Raw genomic sequence first — 21,948 nt, 5'->3', positions numbered from 1 at the left:
ATAATTATTAAATTTTCGACACTATGTACCAATATGATGTATGATGACACTAACTGGATTTCTGTTGTTCCCAGTTTACTGTCTGCTTAAGAAAGAATGGACAGACTATTTATCAACAAGTACTTTCTATTGAGAGACCTCACAAGCTGCAGAGTTGGAATTGGGGATACTGTGGAGAATATGCTTTTTATCACGCCCTTTATCCACGCGCATGGACGGTTTATAAACTTCCTGGACAAAATGTAACTTTGACATGTCGGCAAATATCTCCAATTATTCCGCATAATTATATGGTTGGTATTATTGTTAGCAGTGTGTTACTACGCTATATGATCTGGAAAATTTTTTGGAAAGATGAGTTATGACTATAACATTTGAATTTATTTACAATTTATGACATATAATTTATCAGAAATCAATGGCCTCTGCGTCAAGTTGTGCAGATATAGGTTTTTCTCAAATCATCTAGGAATTGAAGCTGGTTTTATAACTTGCCAAAATGGTCCCTTTTTGTTTTGTCGCTGTTAGGAAACATTTATCTTCTTAGTGAATGCAGGTCATTAAATCAGAGAATATTGTTATGGTGAAGAAGGTAATTTGGCAAATTGAATCTGCACCTTGCCCAGTGTTTCTATTTAAATAGTTATCTAATGCCCCTTGAATGCCTGGATTGGACTTACTGCTGCCACATTTCTAGGTGGTGCATTCTAGACCTGAATCACCTGGGATGTGAGAAAAAACTTCCATCACAAAGGAATTGCTTCTTTTGCAAAACACTTGAAATCTGAGCTTTCAAATCTCCTCTTGATCTTTTCTCAAAGGAAGAAGTTCTTTTGAGTTATGAAGATAGTCTAGAACGTCCTCATTTTCTGGCCACTCTTCTAAAACCACTCCTTCACGCTCTCGAGTGTTTACTCATCCAGCGTGACACCCAGATTGTGCGGCTCTCGGCTGAGGACAACTAGTGTCCTACGAAGATTGAGCATAACCTTTCTCCTCTTATACCATATTCCCTGTTAAAGGATCGGAGAGTGTATGCCTTATCATTACTGTGTCCAACTGCCCTGCCACCTTTTTAATTACTTGTGTACATATATATCAAAGTCTCTCTGCTCCTGCACACCTCTTAGAGATATGCTCTTTAGTTTGTACTGTCTGTTCATGTTTTTTTGCATCCAAGTCTATATAGTTTTTCAGTTTTCCAAATTGAACTTCATCTGCCACTGTTCTGCACACCCCTGCAGTTTGTCATTGTCTTTTTGAAGTTGTATGTTGTCATGCTCACCTAGTTTATAAGTCTTCCCAGTGCACTGCCATCAACAAGTTTTGAAATTGGTCTCTGCACGCCAAGATTTAAATCACAGATGTAAATTGTGTAAAACCAGGATTCCAATTCTGGTCCCTGGAGAATTCCATCACAATGTTTTTCTCCAAATATAAAATATTTCTGTCAGTCAGTCAATTTTATACTCTCATTGCTGCTATTCCTTTTATAACTCATGGAATAAACTGTCCTTCAGATCTGTGTGACGCTGAATTAAATTTTGTTTGAAAATCAACTTTGTGCTGTACAAGATATCCTCATTAACCGTATGTTAACTCTTCAAACAACTGTTATTTTCCCTTAGGAACAGCCAACATCTATTTCTTAATTAATCCACATGTAACTAAATCTTTCCCGCCACTAAAACTAATTGGCTGATCTGTAATTGTTGTGCTTATCATTACAAACACTGTTCAAAAATGGTTATAATTACTTCCTCTGGCACTATCATCTGTGTACAAGGAAGAGTGAAAGAGCATGGCCAGTGCAATTTCCATTCTCTATTCCTTCGGTATCCCTGAATGCATCCTCAATTGTTGTGATCTTGGTAACATCTTTTCCTTCGACATATGACATATTCATTTTAATATCTCTACTTTGACTCCACCTTAATGCATAAGCCACCCTTTTATTATTTACATGCATATAGAAGACCTTGGGATTCTCTTAGGTTAGCTGCCCTTTTTTTTTTCATAATTTTTCTTTAATTCTCTTATCTGCTATTAAAACCCCTTTTGAACATCTTGCTGTTATTGGTGAAATACAAACACACTGTCAAATGCAGTGGTGTGGAACTAGGCACAACTATTTCAAAGTATTATCAACTTTTACTATTTTAAAAGTAACAGATCTTTTGGTCTTGATTTAATACAGCATCTTTCTGTTTTATTATTATAAAGAAAATTATTTATAAATCATGCCTGTTGAATTCCCTATAACAATTTTTTTCCGTTATTTTCCCCCACTTTCCTTGGTGGTAGTGAGTTTAGAACATAAGAGCTAGGAGCAGGAGTAGGCTGTCCGGCCCTTTTGAGCCTGCTCTGCTGTTCAGTGAGATCATGGCTGATCTTTTGGTGCACTCAGCTCCACTTACCCATACTCTCACTGTGTCCCTTAATTCCTTTATTGTTCAAAAAAATCTATCTTTAGCTTTAAAAATGTTTACTGAAGCTTCTGCAATTTTGTCTGTATTAATATTCCTGTGTAATGTTGGTATCCGATGCACAAAATTCTCTTGGTACTATTTCTACTGTTTTCATTACTTGGATTCTTCTTTTGTGCTGTCTAATGCCATTCAGTTTTTTTTCTCCTGATTACTGATTTTTGTCTTGCTGCCATGTGATTAAATCTTCCTTTATTTGAATGCAATTTATATTATTTAAGTCAGCAATCTGTGGAAATTTGAACATTCAGTGAACAGAAATTTTGCTATATTTGTTCCACAATGTTAGCTATATTCAGTACTGCCTAGGAACAAGAGCTAGACTAGTTACGTGGATTTTCATAGATCACTTAGAACAAGAGTTACCACCCTGTCAGTTTAATCAATTGGGTCAAGACAGTTCGAGAAGAAGGTTGCTACCTTTCAACTGCTAATTGCTAAGGTATTTGGGACCAGAGATGTGGCACCAGAAAAGATGCTATGCAACATTTGAACAGTTGGGACTCCAGGAAGGTCTAGGCAGATGTATTGGGGTAGTTGGGGCTCATGACTTGGCGTCATAGAGATGTACAGCATGGAAACAGACCCTTCGTCCACTCATCCACGCCATCTAGTTGGCAAAGCAATGCGGTATTAATAGTTCAGAGCAGCTGTGGGGGCAGGGTGAACAATGCCAATGAGCAGTTTTTCTGTTATGCAGCTAAGTACGATTTAGAGTTCCAAGAGATGAAAGGACAGTGCAGTTTTGTGAACCTGGCCATCTGTGGGCCAGCAGAAGTTGTGGCTGTGAGTAGATAGAGTGCAGTTTCCAGATTCCAGGGGAGCAGAGTCCCAATTGGGAGAGTGAGGCCATCTGTGATGTCGCTGCTTTTGAATTTAGATCTTCAAATGTGAAATATTCAATATTCTTTTAAATTTTAATGAAATTTCATGATACACAAATGTTACTAATGTTTTGAGGGGGTTGCTGAAATGGCCATGGGATTTGTCTTGACCATGTTTGCTATTTGAAGTCATTTCTGTTCATACTTACCTCTGGTTAATTTTGAAAATTAGAATATAAATGATTGTTGTGGGAGGTCTTACTGTTCTAATTTTGTATAATTTTATTATTTGTTCAAAATTGTGGAATTCTGTGGTTTTATTCTTTTAAGTATTTAGAATCTCATGTTTTGTCAACTTTCTTTAAAAATAATAGCTGGTGTCTGGTCAGAGTACAACACAAATTTAATAGTCTGAATGGGGATCAAAGATGAAACTGGATTTTTAATTGCAAGCTGTGAAAGGTTCAGTTGAATAGACAAAAGAAATGTGGAATGGATTTAATGAGCATTTCACTTGCCTTGTAGGACACTAGTCTGCCAGTTGGAGTCTTTATATGGGAAATTGAAAACCAAAATGAAGAGGACCTGGAGGTTGCGCTTATGTTTACTCTGAGGAATGGTACTGGAACCAAGGATGATCTGAAAGGCGGGCACTGGAATGAGCCATTCCATTTCAATAAAGAAGAGGAGCACATTTCAGGAGTGTTGTTGCATCATGCTGCCCCTGTAAATAATTATACAATGGCAATTTCAGCCAGACATAAGGTTAGTGATTTATGTTGTTACTGTTCCAGAGTTTAGTATAACTTGGTGGAAGTAGGGCATCAATTTTAAAATGGTCATTGGGAATGGAGAAAAATTTAATGAAATTCATTTTATGAAAGGGATTTCGGAGCATAAATGCGTTGCCTCAGAATGTGTAGAGTCGATAGAAGAAGGATATTCCCAATAGCAAAGGTCGCAGTCTAAGGAACTGAGGTAAACATTTATATCTGAGATTTCTTCATGTAGGCAGTGATGAGCTTGTGGAATTCAAAGTTTCATCTTTGATCCCCACTACCACAGAAAACAGTTAAGGCCAAAACAATATGATTTCAAAGAAGAAAAAGATCTCGCCTTGGGGTTTAAGGAATCAAAAGACATTTGGGGGTGGAGGGGGAGAGGTGGGGAGCAGGCAGCAAGAACAGACCTGAGTTAAATGTTCAGATGTAATAATAATGATTGGTGGATCATGCTCAACAAGCCAAATGGCCTACTATAGCTCCAAACATATCTTTCTATGTTTGAGGCATAGACCAAATAAATAAGGTATAAGTGTAGACCACTCAGCCCTTTTTGAGCCTGCCCACCATTCAATAAGGTCATGGCTGATCTGATTTTTAACCTCAACTCTACATTCCTTCATACCCTTAGTAATGTTTCACCTCCATGACAATCAATTATCTTTAAAAATATTTAAAGATTCTTCAATTGCTCCTATTTAAAGAATGGAATTCCAAAGAGTCAATCCTGTTATACGAAAAATGTTTCTTTATTTTTCTTAAATGGGTGACCCTTTATTTTTAAACTATGACCCCTAGTTCTAGGTTTTCCCACAAGAGGAAATGTCTTTTCAGCATCCACCCAATCAAGTCCCTTCAGGATCTTTTTATATTTCAGTTAAGTAAACTCTGACTCTTAAACTCCAGTATTAGTCTAGGAAAGCTACTGCTTCCAATGTATTCACATGCTCCTGTAAGGACAGTGACCAGTACTGTACATAGTGCTCCTGGTGTAGTCTCATCAATGCCATGTATAACTGAAACATAAGCTTCTGATTCTTGCACTGAATTTCCCTTGCAATAAACTATAACATTCTACTAGCCTTCCTGATTATTTGCTGGACTGCATCCTAAACTTCTGTGATTCATGCGTTAGCATCCAGATCTTTACATTCCAGAGCTCTTCAATCTCTCACCATTTAGATTAGATTAGATTACAGTGTGGAAATAGGCCCTTCAGCCCAACAAGTCCACACCGACCTGCCGAAGTGCAATCCATTCCCCTACATTTACCCCTTCACCTAACACTACAGGCAATTTAGCATGGCCAATTCACCTAACCTGCACATTTTTGGGCTGTGGGAGGAAACCGGAGCACCCGGAGGAAACCCACGCAGACACTGGGAGAATGTGCAAACTCCACACAGTCAGTCACCTGAGGCAGGAATTGAACCTGAGTCTCTGGCGCTGTGAGGCAGCAGTGCTAACCACTGTGCCACCGTGCCGCCCAATTTAGATACATTACTTTTTAAAAATTTCTGCCATGATGGACAGTTTCTTTTTTTTTTCCCCCACTTCTTTTACAGATATTTGCATTAAATAAGGGGGTAACTTTCTGGAAAAAAATTTAGCTTCCATACCTTCAGTCCCTTCATCCAAATAATTTATACAAATTGTAAAGAGTTGAAGCTCCAATGCCAACCCCTGTGGCACCACTTGTGATGTCCTTCCAGCCTGAAGAAGATCCATTTATTCAGGGTCTTTTTTTTGTCTTAGCCAGCCAACCTTCTGCTCATGTAAACGCGTTACCTCAATACTGCAAGATTTTATTTTCTGCAGTAAATTTGATGCACTTTATCAAATGTCTTAACTGAAAACCTAAGTACAATATACCTACAGGTTCCCCTTTATCTACAGTATATTTATTTAACAAGCTCCAATAAGTTCGTTATACAGGATTTCCCTTTGGCAAGCATTATATTGGCTTTGCCTGATTACCTTGAGCTTATCTCATTCCTCATTTTACAATACCTTTTAATAGTTCCTAATATTTTTCTTCTCATGGAAGTTAAATTAATTGGCTTGTAATTTCCTGCTTTCTGCCTCCCCTTTTTTGAATACTGGAATTACATTGGAAAATGGCTAATCTTAAGGGAAAATTCTGACCTACTGCTAGTGCATGCACAGTTCCTTTACTTGCTGTCATTAAGTGATGGGAACTCATCTGAAGTGTATTGCATGTCCAGTTGCAGCATGTAGATTGACTGACTCTGAACTGAATGTAAGTTGAGGTGACATATTTATTCTGCAGACTATTTCAGGAGCAGGTGACCAAAAAAAATCAGCTTTCATCAGTATTTCTAGATTCTAATTTATCTTTCTCAGCAAAAGTTTTTTAACTTGTGCTTTTGTTTTTGTTTCCAAACCCTGAAGATGAGATCATAATACTATTTTTATCTTTTGGTTTCTGCTTAGGGAAATTGACGTTTCGGCCATGAGGAATGAGGAAAGTATGCCTAGCAAGCTAAGATAAAAGGTAGGGAGGAGGGACTTGGGGGAGGGGCATTGGAAATGCGATAGGTGGAAGGAGGTCAAGGTAAGGGTGATAGGCCGGAGTCGGGGTGGGGGTGGGGGCGGAGAGGTCAGGAAGAAGATTGCAGGTTAGGAAGGTGGTGCTGAGTTCAAGGGTTGGGACTGAGACAAGGTGGGGGAGGGGAAATGAGGAAACTGGAGAAATCTGAGTTCATCCCTAGTGCCTAGGAACTCTCCAACCACAAGGGATGAACTCCGATTTCTCCAGTTTCCTCATTTCCCCTCCCCCCACCTTGTCTCAGTCCCAACCCTCGAACTCAGCACCACCTTCCTAACCTGCAATCTTCTTCCTGACCTCTCCGCCCCCATCCCCACTCCGGCCTATCACCCTCCCCTTAACCTCCTTCCACCTATCGCATTTCCAATGCCCCCCCTCCAAGTCCCTCCTCCCTACCTTTTTATCTTGGCTTGCTTGGCACACTTTCCTCATTCCTGAAGACATGATGACATTACACATTGTACTGTGAGGAACAAAACAATAATCAGTACCATTATATTATTTAGAACATAGAACATAGAAGAATACAGCGCAGTACAGGCCCTTCAGCCCTCGATGTTGCGCCGATCAAAGCCCACCTAACCTACACTAACCCACTATCCTCCATATACCTATCCAATGCCCGCTTAAATACCCATAAAGAGGGAGAGTCCACTACTGCTACTGGCAGGGCATTCCATGAACTTACGACTCGCTGAGTGAAGAACCTACCCCTAACATCAGTCCTATATCTACCCCCCCCTTAATTTAAAGCTATGCCCCCTTGTAATAGCTGACTCCATGCGTGGAAAAAGGTTCTCACTGTCAACCCTATCTAAACCCCTAATCATCTTGTACACCTCTATCAAATCACCCCTAAACCTTCTTTTCTCCAATGAAAACAACCCCAAGTGCCTCAGCCTTTCCTCATAGGATTTTCCTACCATACCAGGCAACATCCTGGTAAACTTCCTCTGCACCCGTTCCAGTGCCTCCACATCCTTCCTATAGTATGGCGACCAAAACTGCACACAATATTCCAGATGCGGCCGCACCAGAGTCTTATACAACTGCAGCATGACCTCAGGACTCCGGAACTCAATTCCTCTACCAATAAAAGCCAGTACGCCATATGCCTTCTTCACTGCACTATTTACCTGGGTCACTGCACTATTTAGTCCAAGAATGACAGTGTAATATTATTAAAGAATAATTTATCAAAGATTTGTTTTAATTAGTATGATTCCACAACAGCAATAACCTATTCAGCCTTCACAAAATATTCCCTATACTTTGGGTTCATTTTTCCCTCTCCCGAATCGCCCGAAACGTCGATTCTCCTGCTGCTTGGATGCTGCCTTACCTGCTGCGCTTTTCCAGCAACACATTTTCAGCTCTGATCTCCAGCATCTGCAGTCCCCACTATCTCCTTTCTGCTTAGGGAGCCTTGTACTCCTTTATGGCATGAAGCAGATGATAAGGAAATTTTCAGACTAATGTTTGCTTGGAAGTTTATCTTGTGTTTGTAAAGGGAATAATCTAACAAATCAAATGACAAAGAATTAGCAATCTTTCCTTTGATGATTAAAAGAAGCAACATCTGACATCTTAAGTGGTTTGAATTTAAAACCTTGTCTGACTTCTATTCTGGAAAAGGAGTAAATTATAGAATTGCTTTGAAATATCAGCTTGAGTTGTATGGTTCACGTGGTTGCCAATTATGCCATAGTGTTACAAACCTTGTGTTCGTAAGACAAGCAGTTCGTTCTTTCTTGGCCCTGCAGCTATGAAACTGGTCTATGCTTCACTTTATTACAATTTTTACCAGCTGCTGTTGGCTGTTTCTCTTAATTTTTTTTGTACCTAGTATACATCTTGTCTTTTAACAGAAATGAATCATTACTGTTAACCGCTGCTGTTTTGACCTCCAACTCGAAGAACAGGAGTAAGCTATTTGAGGTTGTTTTGTCATTCAGTTTGATCATGGATTAGTATATTAATTGCATTCACATTCATGTGTTCTGAAGTCCTTAATACATTTAACTATAAACTTTTGGTCTCCATTTAAAGTTTTAATTCAACCTAGCCTGAACAGATGTTTGGAAAGGGAATGGTCAAATTTACTCTTTTTTTTTTTGAGTGAAGAAGTTCCTTATGACATCTCTCCTAAACAGCCTCATTCTAAATTTTTAGTTTAAATGCCTGCTTTTTCTGAACTACACCACAAGGAAAATTATTTCCCTCACTACTTTGATCATTATGCAGATCCCAGTTAAATAACATGATTTTCGAGATTCATGGGATATAAAACCTGTATTTCAAGCTTATCTTTCTTAATCCTGGTGATCTAGTGAATCTAAATGGTACCCTTTCCAAAACCTGTACAACCCTCTTGTTACTTCATCTAATTTTTTTTGCCTGCTACATATGGAAAATTATGCTTGATGGTTGGCTACTTTACAATGCTTGGTTGCACGTGTTTTTTTTTAAAAAGGAAAAGGTCAGCATTTATTTTCCCTGCCCTGAGATGGTGATGGGCTGCTGCAGCTGTTTAATACAATAGGGCGGCTTGCTAGGAGTGCATTGGAGTGCAGTAAACAGCCAATTATTCTGTGGGATCTTAGTTACATGTAAATGGAACTGGATAAGGGCACCTGAGGCCTGATTTATTTACAGACAAATTTAAAAATAACTCTTTGAATTAGAATCAGGCCCCAAGTTTCCATCTGGAAGGACATTATTGAATCAATTTGAGTCATGTTGATATTTGGGCAACTTCCTTATTAAGGAAGTATTTTACTAATGCCAACATTTTAAAATTTCCAATTCCTAGGTTTGAATTAAATTTCTCAAACTGCATTGATCTTATTGTATATTGGTCAGGACTCCTTACTAGTCGTTTCATATGCTGCTGTAGCTGTATTCACGTGCACTGTCATCTTTCAATCAAACACTTTATAATGTGTATTTGCACTGTTAAAGCAGTCAGTTTTACACTGGATAATGAATCTGAGAAACGTCTTTGACTTCAATGGAAATTAGCACAAATGCAGACTCTGTATGTAATTGTTCAGCAATGTTTAAATGATGTCTTCTCTTTGCTAGCTGTAAAATATTGACTAGTTTGGTGTAACTAGATGGCAAAATATAAGTTTTTTAAAAAATATATTCTGGCAGCCATATTTCTTAAGGTTGGAAGAGATGTCCTGCTTTATATAGATTTGCAACAGTGCTAGTTTATGCCTTCTCTTAGACTCTTGATCTGTATAGACACCTCTGTAAATATATTTTCAATACATTTAGTATAAAGGTAGTTTTGAATCTAATTTGAATTCAATTTGGTTTCTTAAACAGCAAGGTTTATTAATCAGTCACCAGACTGAATTTAACCCGAATGGCATGGGACAAGAAATCTGGAAAGATCTGCTTCAGGATGGGAAATTAGATTCTCTACCAGGTATTTGTATGTTAACTACTTTTAATGTGACTTTCCTTGTGTTTTTATAAATGCATTTCCTTCTGAAAATGGGCACGCAGACTTTATTTCTGTATCATCATAAATTATTTTAGGTTTGAATAAGAGTTGTTGAATATGCTAAAATTAAAATTACATGGCATTTGCCTTAATAGACACAAGCACAAAAACTCTCCTTCAGAGTTATATGCTTACATTGAATTTCTTACCTAGTATGCAAGGCCTAAGTGTGTGGTGAAGGCAGAAACAATTGTGGCTTTCATAGGAAATTGACAAATTATCTGAAAAGGAAAGAAAAATACAGGGCTGCAAGGAACATGGAATAGGCGTTTCCACCTTTCCAAGCTTGCTGTTATTCAATAAGATCATTGCTGATCTGTAACCAAATCTGCATTCCTGCTTACCCCAGTTAAATTTAAATCCCCTGCTTGACCAGAAACTCTGTACCCCTACCTTAAACATAATCATGGACTCTGTTTCCACCACCCTTTCAAGAAGACCCTTTCAGAGAGAAAATAAAACATTTCCTCATCTTTTTTAAATTGATTACCCTTTTGTTTTAATATAGTGACTCCTAGTGGATACAGGCCTAGCCGGCCCAACTTTTGCTTATTTTAGCTATTAATCTGAACTATTAATCTGATAAATCTGTGAACTACTACCAATGCATCTATGTATCTTCCTTAAATCAGGTGACTGATACTACGCACAGTACTCTATACATAGTGTCACCAACACCCTATATGGTTGAAGCAGTCTTCTCAATTTTATATTCATATCCCTCTTGGTGAATTATAAAATTATATTAGATTTTCAGTTATTTGCCGTACAAGCACAATAATCTTCTATGATTCATGAACTTGGGTGTCAAATTACAGTTCTAACAGACTGTGTATGCAGTCTAACCAGTCAAAACGTCATTTCCACCCTGGACAGCATCAAGATCAGCTGCAAGCAAGTTTGCTTGCAAGCTTAGCTTCTAACCCCAATAGTTAGTAAAAGCTTTTATAATGTTGTGGAGTGGTTGGAATGCAGTTTACAATAAAATTTTTACAGTGTACCTAATTGATTTCAGAACAAGTTTGTTGCTTTTTCCAGCAATCTCTATGGTCTGGCGCCCACAGTAATTTCACCTAGTCTATACTCATGTAAAGCAGAAGGGTTGTTCACTGTGACATTGACCAAACAACTGAAATTGTTCTGGCAGGGAAATCATGTGTATGAGCTTATCTGTGTTAAACTAAGGTGAAAGCCATTATTTTTAATGCTGTAAAATGCTTTTAAACATGTTCAAAAGCTCTTGTAATGACCCTGGCAGAACTTCATGGTCTTTCAAATTCTCTAGTTTGGCAAAGACCAGGTCCTGAGGCTGCGGTGTTAGAGCTATAACCTGTACAATATTGTCCAGTGCTGGGGAGAAGAGGAAACCGCACACTCCACTCTTGGGTGACATATGAAAAAAAATGAGCCAAATGCTATGCATATAGGTGAGACTGTAACTTGCATAAAACTAATCCTTGGTTTTTGTCTCTAGGTAAACAAGGCAATAATGTTTAATGGCAATACTTAGGCTGCATGTATTCTTTACATTTTTTTTTTGTGCAGGACAGTAATTTTTGAAGAACTGCCATGTCATCAATTTCAAATTTAGAGCTGTATTTACAGTTAAATGCGTCAACTGATGCTTTAGTAACTGATAGCACTAAGTTCTTAATCAGCCTTTTCTGACAAACTCTGATGTCAGCATCTGGTTTTTTTCATATTGAACAATGTTACTCATTTTCCAGCAGAATCGCCCTTTTTAGGTAAGAACATTCATTCATCAAGCTCATCTATTTTGTACCATCTGCTTCAATATGAATATGCTTTTTTTTTTGCTTGCTTTCCACTCTTTCAAGACATTTACATTACTCTGCTATACTATTTCAATAACATTTTCTCCAGTTGGTTCCTCTCACTAACAGGCTTTCAGCTAGCTCAAAGCCTTAATTTTTTTTCACAAGGAGGGGCTTCTCATTTTGGCGCACTCACTTGATGGAGCTTATAATATGCATTCCAAATATCAGTAGAGAAAGTTTTAACGACTATTGTATTATAAGGCTTAGGATAACTGCTGTTATCCTATCTGGAGGCAGTGAAGAAGCAAACAAAAGGAAGCAGATAAAGAGAATCCCTTTCATGCTAGCTGGCAATCCCTAAGTCTTCTACAGACATAAATGGGGGGGGGGGCGGGGGAGCAGGGATGATGAGTCAGAAAGGAATTTATGTATGGAAATGGGAGAACTCAACTGAATTTTTTTTTGTTCCTGCGATATGGGCACAGCTAGCTTGGCTAGTGTTTATCCCCCATTCCTAATTACCCTGATATGGAGAGTGAAGAGCTGCCTTCTTGGAACTGTTGCAGCCCTTGCTGCGCATGGACACCCAGAGTACTCTTAGGAGGGGAGTATTTTTATTATTAATTTGTAGGATGTGAGCAATATTATTACCTCTCCCTAGTTGTCCTTGAGAAGATGGTTGTGAGCTGCTGCCTTGAACTGTTGCAACCCATATCGTATAGCTAATGCCATAAGGCAGCAAGTTCCAGGATTTTGACCCAGTGACACTGGAGGAAGGGAATATATTTCCAAGTCAGGCTGGTGAGTGACTTGGCATATGGGGTTGTACCTATCTATCTGCTGCCCATGATCATCTTGATCGTAATGGTTGTGGGTTGGGAAGATGTTCCTGGTGAATTTTCCAGTGCACACTGCTACTACTGAGTTTGTGTTGGAGAGAATGGATGTTTGTGAATGTTGTGCCAGTCAAGAAAGCTTCTAGAGTGTTGTTGGAGCTGCACTCATTCAGGCATTTGGAAAGTATTCCATTACACTTCTGAGTTGTGCCTTGCATAGGGTAGACAGGTTTTGTGGAGTCCAGCGATGAGTTACTCACTGGAGTATTCCTAGCTCTGACCTGTTGTTCTACTCACTATATTTATATGGCAAATTCACTTCTGGCAAGTGGTAACCCTAGGATATTGATAGTGGGGCATTCAGTGCTGGTGATGCCTTTGAATGTGAAAGGATAATGCTTAGATTTTTCCCTTGTTGGAAATGGTTATTGTCTGTCAGTTGTCACTTGTAAACCTAAGTCGAGAGTGGGGTGCTGGAAAAGCGCAGCAGGTCAGCCAGCATCCAAGGAACAGGACAATCGATGTATCAGGAATGATGAAGGGCTTATGCTCAAAACTTCGATTGTCCTGCTCCTTGGATGCTGTCTGACCTGTTGTGCTTTTCCAGCAACCCATTCTCGACTCTGATCTCCAGCATCTGCAGTCCTCACTTTCTCCTATTTGTAAGTCTAAACCTGATATTGTCCAAGTCTTGCTGCATTTTTGACACTGACTCCTTCAGAATCTGAGGAGTTGTGAATTGAGCTGAACATTATGCCATTATCAGTGAACATCCCCATTCCTGACTTGGTTGGATGGTTATTGATGAAGCAAGTGAAGATAATTGTACATTGTCAACTGAGGTGGACATTGTCAAACCTCAGAAAGACACAGACAAGTTGGTAAATGGGTAAGCAAATGACAAATGAATTTCAATGGGGAGAAATAATGTGATGTATTTTAGTAGGAAGAACATGGAGACACAACAGAAAAGATAGGGGTAAGTCCAACAGAGCTGCAGGAGCAGTGGGATGAGGGTATATATCTGCATGGGTAATTGAAAGTGGCAGGAAAGATTGAAGGAGTTGTTTAGAGAGCATAAAATATATAGTCTCACTGGCTTTATTAAAAGGTATATAGAGTGTAAAAACAAGGAGATAAAGTTGAATATAAAGCAGTATTTTGGCCTGAAGTAGAGTATTTCACCTGGTTCTGGGCATCAAACTTCAAGAAGAATATGAAGGCATTGAATAGGCACAAAAGATTCTCAGAAATTGTTCTAGGGATGAGGGTTTACAGTTAGGAAGATGCTTGAGCAGACTTTAAGTTGGGACTGTTTTCCTTGGAGAAAAGAAGGCAGAGAGGAGAATTTGACATAGTGCTGAAGGTCTTGGGGACAAACTGTTTGTGCTTATGCAGTGTGCCCTCTAAGATACATGGCCACGTGACCGCTCAGGGTTTGCACATGCCTTGTTGTATGTGGTCACACTTACTTCTGCTTCAGGAAGTCACTGCTGTGTACGCACCTCAGAGTTTCATACAGCAGAAGGAAAAATTAGAGAGATGAGCTTGCGAAAACGCCAGAAACTGAAGGGTACAGATATAAGGTAATTAGTAAAAGAAGCTGAAGTTATGTATCGGGAAAATTGTTTGGACACCTTTGCTACATTGCTGCATATAGAAATACTTTGTGATTAGCTTTGTATCTGAGTCCAACATGTTGCTGCAGAAGGAAGTAGATCAGCACTCATTAAAAATGTTTGGATATTGGAAGAGAGCAATATGTGATATGGGAATGAAGTGAATAGTTTCATTATGAAGCAGTTGAAGTGCAGGTACAGTGGCACAGATTTGTTTTGTGCTGTGATTTTCCTGTCCTGCATTTATTTTGCCATAAGTCACTGTGGTATTTAATATTTTCCCTATCAGTATGAATGCAAACTATTTGAGATCTTTACATTGATCTCCTAATTAGCCTTATAAGTATCACCTATGATCATTTGAAAAATATTTTTCTGAAAGACCAGGTAAATGCTGAATTTTCTTTTCCTTTGTCTGAAATTTAAGCTCATCTATTACTCCTTTATTCCACCTCCGCTATGATTTTTCTGTCAAAGAAATGTAGGAGGCTGAATGTTGTACCCAGTGTTTTCTCTCCCTTTGGTTAAGATAACCTCTGGAAAGGAATCTGCATTGTCCACACTCTCTGGACTGTCTTCTTTATCCAACAGGTAAGCCAGTTCTATGAAAGATGATGCCTAGTAATCGAGGTTTCCATTTTCCACTTTTTTGATTCTGCAGTTTTGATTTGACCCTCTTGTATTTCTGTCTCCAGCAAGTTAGAATTGATCCTTTTAGCCGTCTGCCTCAATTTTTATCCAATATTCCCATAAATGCTGAAATGCTCTCTGCCTCAACTACAAATAGGTGATAAGGCATTCAATGCTCTGACAACCAACTGTTTCTCCTAACACATCTTCCCATGCTGTTTGTCTTAGTATCTGCCTCGTTCTGACCATGGTTTGTTTTATCATCCATTCTTCGTTGCTGCGAACCACAAAGGAATTTATGAATGTTAAGATTATAGTTTTCTCACTTGCTGGAATTGTAAACTAATTTATGCTTCAAGTTTCCCTTTGAATTTCTCCATTTAAGTAGCAAGGTTGACCAAGGACATTACAACATGGCTTTTTTGTATTTAAACTTCTCACACTTAATTTTTAAACTTCTTAATCTTTAAGGAAAAAAGACTTGGAGTGGCAGCCACCTCAGAAGTTCAGAGGAAGGGTCACTGGACCCAAAAGATTAACTCTGATTTTTCTTTGCAGATGCTGTCAGACCTGCTGAGCTTTTCCAGCATCTTCTGCTTTGTTTCTGATTTACAGCATCCACAGTTCTTTTTGGTTTTTATTAAGCTATTTGTTGGTTTCCGATTAGTTGATATTGTGTCTGTTGAATTCCAGCTGACCTTTTGTGCAGTTGTTGATCTCTTCGGGCCAGTTTGATGTCATGTGACAGTTGTTGTAGCCCTTCTATGAAACTCATGCAAGACGACTGTGAGTTAAATCTGTCTGGCTAGCACAGATGTTCTTTACAAGTCTGCATCTGAATGACAGATTTTACCCCACAGTGTCAATATTGTCCTGTCAATATTAAAAATTATAGTTTCTTCTTTGATTTCTGAGCAAATACCTGAAATTGCTCTAGAGGGGAAAATCTTTCTTTTTGCTCTTAAGACCAAAGGAACAGCTTCAATTTTCCTAAATTATACTCCATCTCCCACCTTGTTGCTCTTTCACTAAAACTATCTTTTTGCGGCCCGTATGTATCCTATGGTTTGTCTTTTCTAGTTTTGTATTGTCAGCTAACTTGGATATGTTATTCTGTGTCCCTTCAAAGTCACTAATATAGTACATAAATAGCTGAGGCTTTTTCACTGATCTTTGTAATATTCTGCTTGGCACAACCTGCTCATATGAAAATGTCCCATTAACCAATCCTCTGACCATGCTAATATGTTCTCTTGCTTCCTCCTTTTCTAACCACCTCTTTCCCCCCCAAAAAAAAGCACCATGTGCCCTTAGCTTATGAACTTTGTGTATGGCATCTAACCATGCCTTTTGGAAATCTAGGAATGCTACATCTATTGGTTTCCCTATGAATTAAATCATCCTAAAATTCTAAGTTTATCAGACAACATTTCCCTCCTATAAAATCATGTTGACTTACTCAAATTGTACTGTACTTTCTTGCATATATTCATCGATATTGGGCTATCTGGTCTATAATAGTTACCTTTCTCCCTGTCTGTCTTGAATAACTGTGTTGCATCTTGCCAAATTCCAGCTGAAATATTTCTGAATCCAAGGAAAAGCAAAATATAGAGCATGCTGGAAATTTGAAATGAAAGCAAATTGCTGGAGAAACTCAGGTCTGGCAGCATCTATGGAAACACAAATAAAGTTTACATTTTGAGGACATTATGACTGTTCTTTGGAATTCCAATGTTCCAAAGAGGAGTAATTCTATCCTCGAAATGTGAACTTTGTGTCGCTCTCCACAGATGCTTCCAGAACTGCTGAGACTCTCTAGACCTTTCTGCTTTTATTCCTGAATCTAAGGAGTTTGGGAAATCATAGCTATATTATTTCTGCAGATGGCTGTTTTGGAATCCTAGGCTCTGCATTCCACAGGTGAAATGAGAGTGACTGTCCTTTACATTCAAGGCCACACTCAACTGAGCCCTAGACATAGCTAGTACAAAGGAAAATAGTTGGGGGTCACATCCATGCAGGAGTTTTTCTGTCCAGTCTCCATTCTCTTCAGCTGCTTCATAAATGACCCTTCCTTTACCATAAAGTCAGAAGTGGAGATGTTCACTGATGATTGCCAAGTGTTTAGCATCATTTGCTACAATTCACATATTGAAGCACTCATTGTTCAAATGAACCATGATCTGGAAAACTGTTCTGGTTTGGCCACATAGGTGGCAGGTGATGTTTGCCTGCCGATGGCCATCTCCAGCAAGACAGAAGTCTGGCCAATACTGTTTGACATTGAATGGCATTACCATTGCTGAATCCTCCCACATCAACATCATAGGAATGGATATTGACCAGAAACTGAACAGGACTAGCCACATATAAATAGCTATAAGAGCAGGTCAAAAGCTATGAACTCTGCAGTGAGTAATTCCCCCTTCACGTACAGCCAGCATCCCAAAGTCTATCCACCATCTACAAGGCAAAAATCAATGTGACAAAATGTTCCTTGGCTGGATGGGTACAGCTGCAACAACACTCCAGGTTCTTGATACCATCCAGGATAAAGCAACCCACCTGATTGCCAGAACATACACAAACATCTTCCTGCACTGGCATTCAACAGCAGCAGTGTGTACCATCTATGAGATGCAATTCAGTGATTCATCGAGGCTGTTAGACAGCATTTTCCTGTGACAAATTAGAAGATTAAGCGCAGCAGATACATGGAAACAGTTCCCCTCCAAGCCACACTGTCCTGATGTGGGAACAAATCACAATTCCTTCAGTGTTGCAGGGTAAAAATGTTGCAAACCCCTCCCTGATATCATTGTGGACTTCAGCAGTTCAAGTTTTTTGGATCAGAGTGGTGCTGGAAAAGCACAGCAGGTCAGGCAGCTTTCGAGGAGCAGGAAAATCGACGTTTTGGGCAAAAGCCCTTCATCAGGAACTGCCTTCAGCAGTTCAAGGAAGCACCTGTACACTACCTTTTCCTGGGCAATTAGGGATAGGCAACAAAAGCTGCTCCAAGCAATGCCACCCATGTTAGAGGCATGTGGATGACTGCTGGTAAATGGAGTGAGGTTAGTTTGGGATGTCTGGTCTGTGCAGACAAGTTAGACCAAAGGGTCTGTTTCCATGCTGTGTGTCAACTGAGTCTACAGCAGCTAAAATGGGAACCAATTACCTCAACTATCTGTGTGCTACAGATGCACTTGTTTGACTGTATCGGTCAGAGTAACCACTGTAGATTCCTTGTAAAGATAAAAATTCCATCTTCATAATGAAGAATACCCTCCATTGTCTTAACTAGCACTACCACCATGCTCACTGAGAAGTTTCGAATGGATCTAGTAACTCGACTGTGCGTCCGTAAAGAGCAGAATTGCATTCTCTCAATTGTCAACCCCATAAGCCAGCATCTCCTCATTCTGCCATTACTCATCAATGACAGGCATTTGACTCTGGCTCAGTGAAGAGTGCAGGAATGCATGCGAGGGGCAGCACCAAACATATCTGATGATGTGCAAGTGCTCTTCTGAAACATTAGTAGTGTCCCTACCCCTGAGCTAGAAGGCCTTGATTCAAGTCTCACTGATGGAGTGTAACAACATCTCTGAACAGGTTGATTTTATTTTTTAAAACTACCAACTGTTGAGGTGTCAACCTTGTAAAGCTATAGCACAAATGTGCCAAACAGCGTAAACAGTAAGTGATAAACCCAGTTTCTGCAACCAGTGGATCAAAGCTACGCCCTTTAGTCCTACTAAATCAAGTTGTGAATGGCAGACACTTAAATAACTCCACAGGAGAAACTGATGATTGCAGTATTCAGCACCATTTGTGGCTCCACAAATATCCTCAATGCTCAATTCTCAGTGCAAGATATAAGGATGAAACATTTGCAGCAATTTTCAGCCAGAATTGCAGAGTGGACAATCCAACTCTGCCTTGTGTGAAGGTTCCCAGGTACTAATCTTCAGCTCGTTCCTCAGGGTATTCTCTTAGGTTTGGCCATCTTCAGCTTCTTAACTGTAAGGTCAGAAATGAGGATGTTTGCTGATGATTGCAGTGTTCAGCACCATTTGTGGTGACTCAGATGCAGTGCATGTTCAAATATAGCTGGACAAAATCTAGGTTTGGGCTGACAAATGACAAGTAACATTTGAGGCACTCAAGTGCTAGGCAATAACCATCTCCAACTAGAGAACCTAACCACCACCTCTTAACATTTAATAGCATTACTACCACTGAATCTCCCACTGTCAGCATCCAAGGGGGTTACCATTGACCTGTCCTATGTGGCTAAAATGGCCACTCAAAGGCTAGGAATCATGCAACAAGCAACTTCCCAATGATAAAAAGCACTGCAGATATTCACCAATACTCCTTAGACTGCACCTTCCAAATCCAAGACCACTACAGTTTACAATGACAAGGGCAGCAGATACATGGGATTGTTGTTTTCAGAGCCGCTGGATCAAAACTGTGAAACTCCCTCGCTAATAGCATTGCTGATTGAACCAAATGAATTGCAATGATTTAAGAAAGCAACTCACCATCATCTTCTCGAGCAGTTACGAAAGGCAATCAATGCTGGCCTAGTCAGCTAAGGCCACATCCTCTGAGTGAAATAAAAATTTGAAGAGACTGAAAGCAAATTAGTTGCAGCATACTGGTGTGATTCCAAGATTCTGATTTTTTTTTTTGACATTTTATTGTCCACCTTGCTCTCTTGCTGATCTCCCTATCCTTAACCTCCCAACAGTGTTCCACTGAAAATCAATGCAAGCTTAAAGAACAGCATCTCAGCATGTTGCTTCCTACCAGCCTTAATATTGAGTTTAACTATTTTCCAACCATAAAATCCAAACAGAAGTCATTTCCTTTTTCTTTGCAAGTTTTGCTTTATTTTCCTGTTTTTCTCTCTCCTTTTGAACAGCAACTGTGAAACTTGAAAGGGTTCAGAAAAGATTTACAAGGATGTTGGAGGATTTGAGCTATAGGGAGAGGCTGAACAGGCTGGGGCTGTTTTCCCTGGAGTGTCGGAGGCTGAGGAGTGACTTTATAGCGGTTTACAAAATGATAGGGTAAATAGGCAAAGTCTTTTCCCTGGTGTCAGGGAGTCCAGAACTAGAGGTCATAGGTTTAGGGTGAGAGGGCAAAGATATAAAAGAGACCTAAGGGGCAACTTTTTCACGTAGAGGATGGTGCGTGTATGGAATGAACTGCCAGAGGAAGTGGTGGAGGTTGGTACAATTGCAGCATTTAAGAGGCATTTGGATGGGTAGATTAGATTAGATTCCCTACAGTGTGGAAACAGGCCCTTCGGCCCAACAAGTCCTCACCAACCCACCGAAGTGTAACCCACCCAAACCCATTCTCCTACATTTACCCCTTCACCTAACACTGCGGGCAATTTAGTGTGGCCAATTCACCTGACCTGCACATTTTTGGATTGTGGCAGGAAACTGGAGCACCCGGAGGAAACTCATGCAGACACTGGGAGAATGTACAAACTCCACACAGAGTCACCTGAGGCAGGAATTGAACCCAGGTCTCTGGCGCTGTGAGGCAACAGTGCTAACCACTGTGCCACCGTGCTGCCCATTAGCTTTCATTAGCAGAGGGATTGAATTCAAGAGTCGTGAAGTGATGTTGCAGCTGTACAGGACCTTGGTTAGGCCACATTTGGAGAACTGTGTGCAGTTCTGGTCACCTCACTTTAGGAAAGATGTGGAAGCTTTGGAGAGGGTGCAGAGAAGATTTACCAGGATGTTGCCTGGAATGGAGAATAGGTCGTACGAGGATAGGTCGAGAGTGCTAGGCCTTTTCTCATTGGAACGGCAAAGGATGAGGGGTGACTTGATAGAGGTTTATAAGATGATCAGAGGAATAGATAGAGTAGACAGTCAGAAACTTTTTTCCCAGGTACAACAGAGTGTTACAAGGGGACATAAATTTAAGGTGAAGGGTGGGAGGTATAGGGGGGGATGTCAGGGGTAGGTTCTTTACCCAGAGAGTGGTGGGGGCATGGAATGTGCTGCCTGTGGGAGTGGCAGAGTCAGAATCATTGGTGGTCTTTAAGCGGCAATTGGACAGGTATATGGATGGGTGCTTAAGCTTGGACAAATGTTCGGCACAACATCGTGGGCCGAAGGGCCTGTTCTGTGCTGTATTGTTCTATGGGTATATGAATAAGAAGGGTTTGGAGGGATATGGGCCAGGTGCTGGCAGGTGGGACTAGATTGGGTTGGGATATCTGGTCGGCATGAACGGGTTGGGCAGAAGGGTCTGTTTCCATGCTGTACATCTCTGACACTATTGACATCCCCAGATACCCCTTTTAATCCTTCTCACGTTTCTACTCCCTTTGGCCTTACACCACAAACTCTTCTGTTATTTAATCTAATGTGCTCTACCTTATTACATATAATTCATTTTCTTATTTTACCAAATTATACACCCTTTCACTTGCATACCTAACATTTCCTGGCTCCAGGGGAAGGTTAGCAACCTGCAACGTTATCTCTTTCTGTAGCTCCATAGATGCTGCCTGAATGCTGTATATTTCTAGCATTTTCAGTTTTCAATTTTGATTTTTAATATCTTTGCTTTTGTAAATCTTAGATATTTTTGTCTGTTGTTATGCAAAATGTATATTTTAACGGAAGCTTCTTGTTTTGCTTATCAATATGTGCTTTTCATATAACCATAATCCTATCACAATGCAACTGTCCTTATTGTCTGCAGAATGGCATTCTTCCGATAGGTTGACTTTCTAACTTTTATTAGGGAGGATGTGTAAGCTAATGTTGGAAACTGCATTAATTTCCCCACAGTATATCAAAACGGTCTTCAGTGAGGAAAATCAGAAATGTCATTTATTTCCCTCTGGTCTAAGTAAAAAATATTTAAG

At 39.7% G+C, this 21,948-nt stretch overlaps 1 protein-coding gene across 1 annotated transcript in view; it reads left to right on the top strand.

Annotated features, from left to right (window-relative positions):
• gba2 (glucosidase, beta (bile acid) 2) overlaps positions 1 to 21,948 on the top strand; it is a 68,173-nt gene that overhangs the window by 7,568 nt on the left and 38,657 nt on the right. Inside the window, exons 4-6 of the mRNA XM_072572188.1 lie at positions 75 to 293; positions 3,836 to 4,075; positions 9,995 to 10,097. Coding sequence (XP_072428289.1) covers positions 75 to 293; positions 3,836 to 4,075; positions 9,995 to 10,097 — 562 coding nt within the window. The remainder of the gene's footprint in view (positions 1 to 74; positions 294 to 3,835; positions 4,076 to 9,994; positions 10,098 to 21,948) is intronic.

The sequence above is a fragment of the Chiloscyllium punctatum genome, chromosome 1, assembly GCF_047496795.1.
Source record: "Chiloscyllium punctatum isolate Juve2018m chromosome 1, sChiPun1.3, whole genome shotgun sequence".
NCBI lineage: Eukaryota > Metazoa > Chordata > Chondrichthyes > Orectolobiformes > Hemiscylliidae > Chiloscyllium > Chiloscyllium punctatum.
This window is presented reverse-complemented; position numbering and strand designations above follow the sequence as displayed.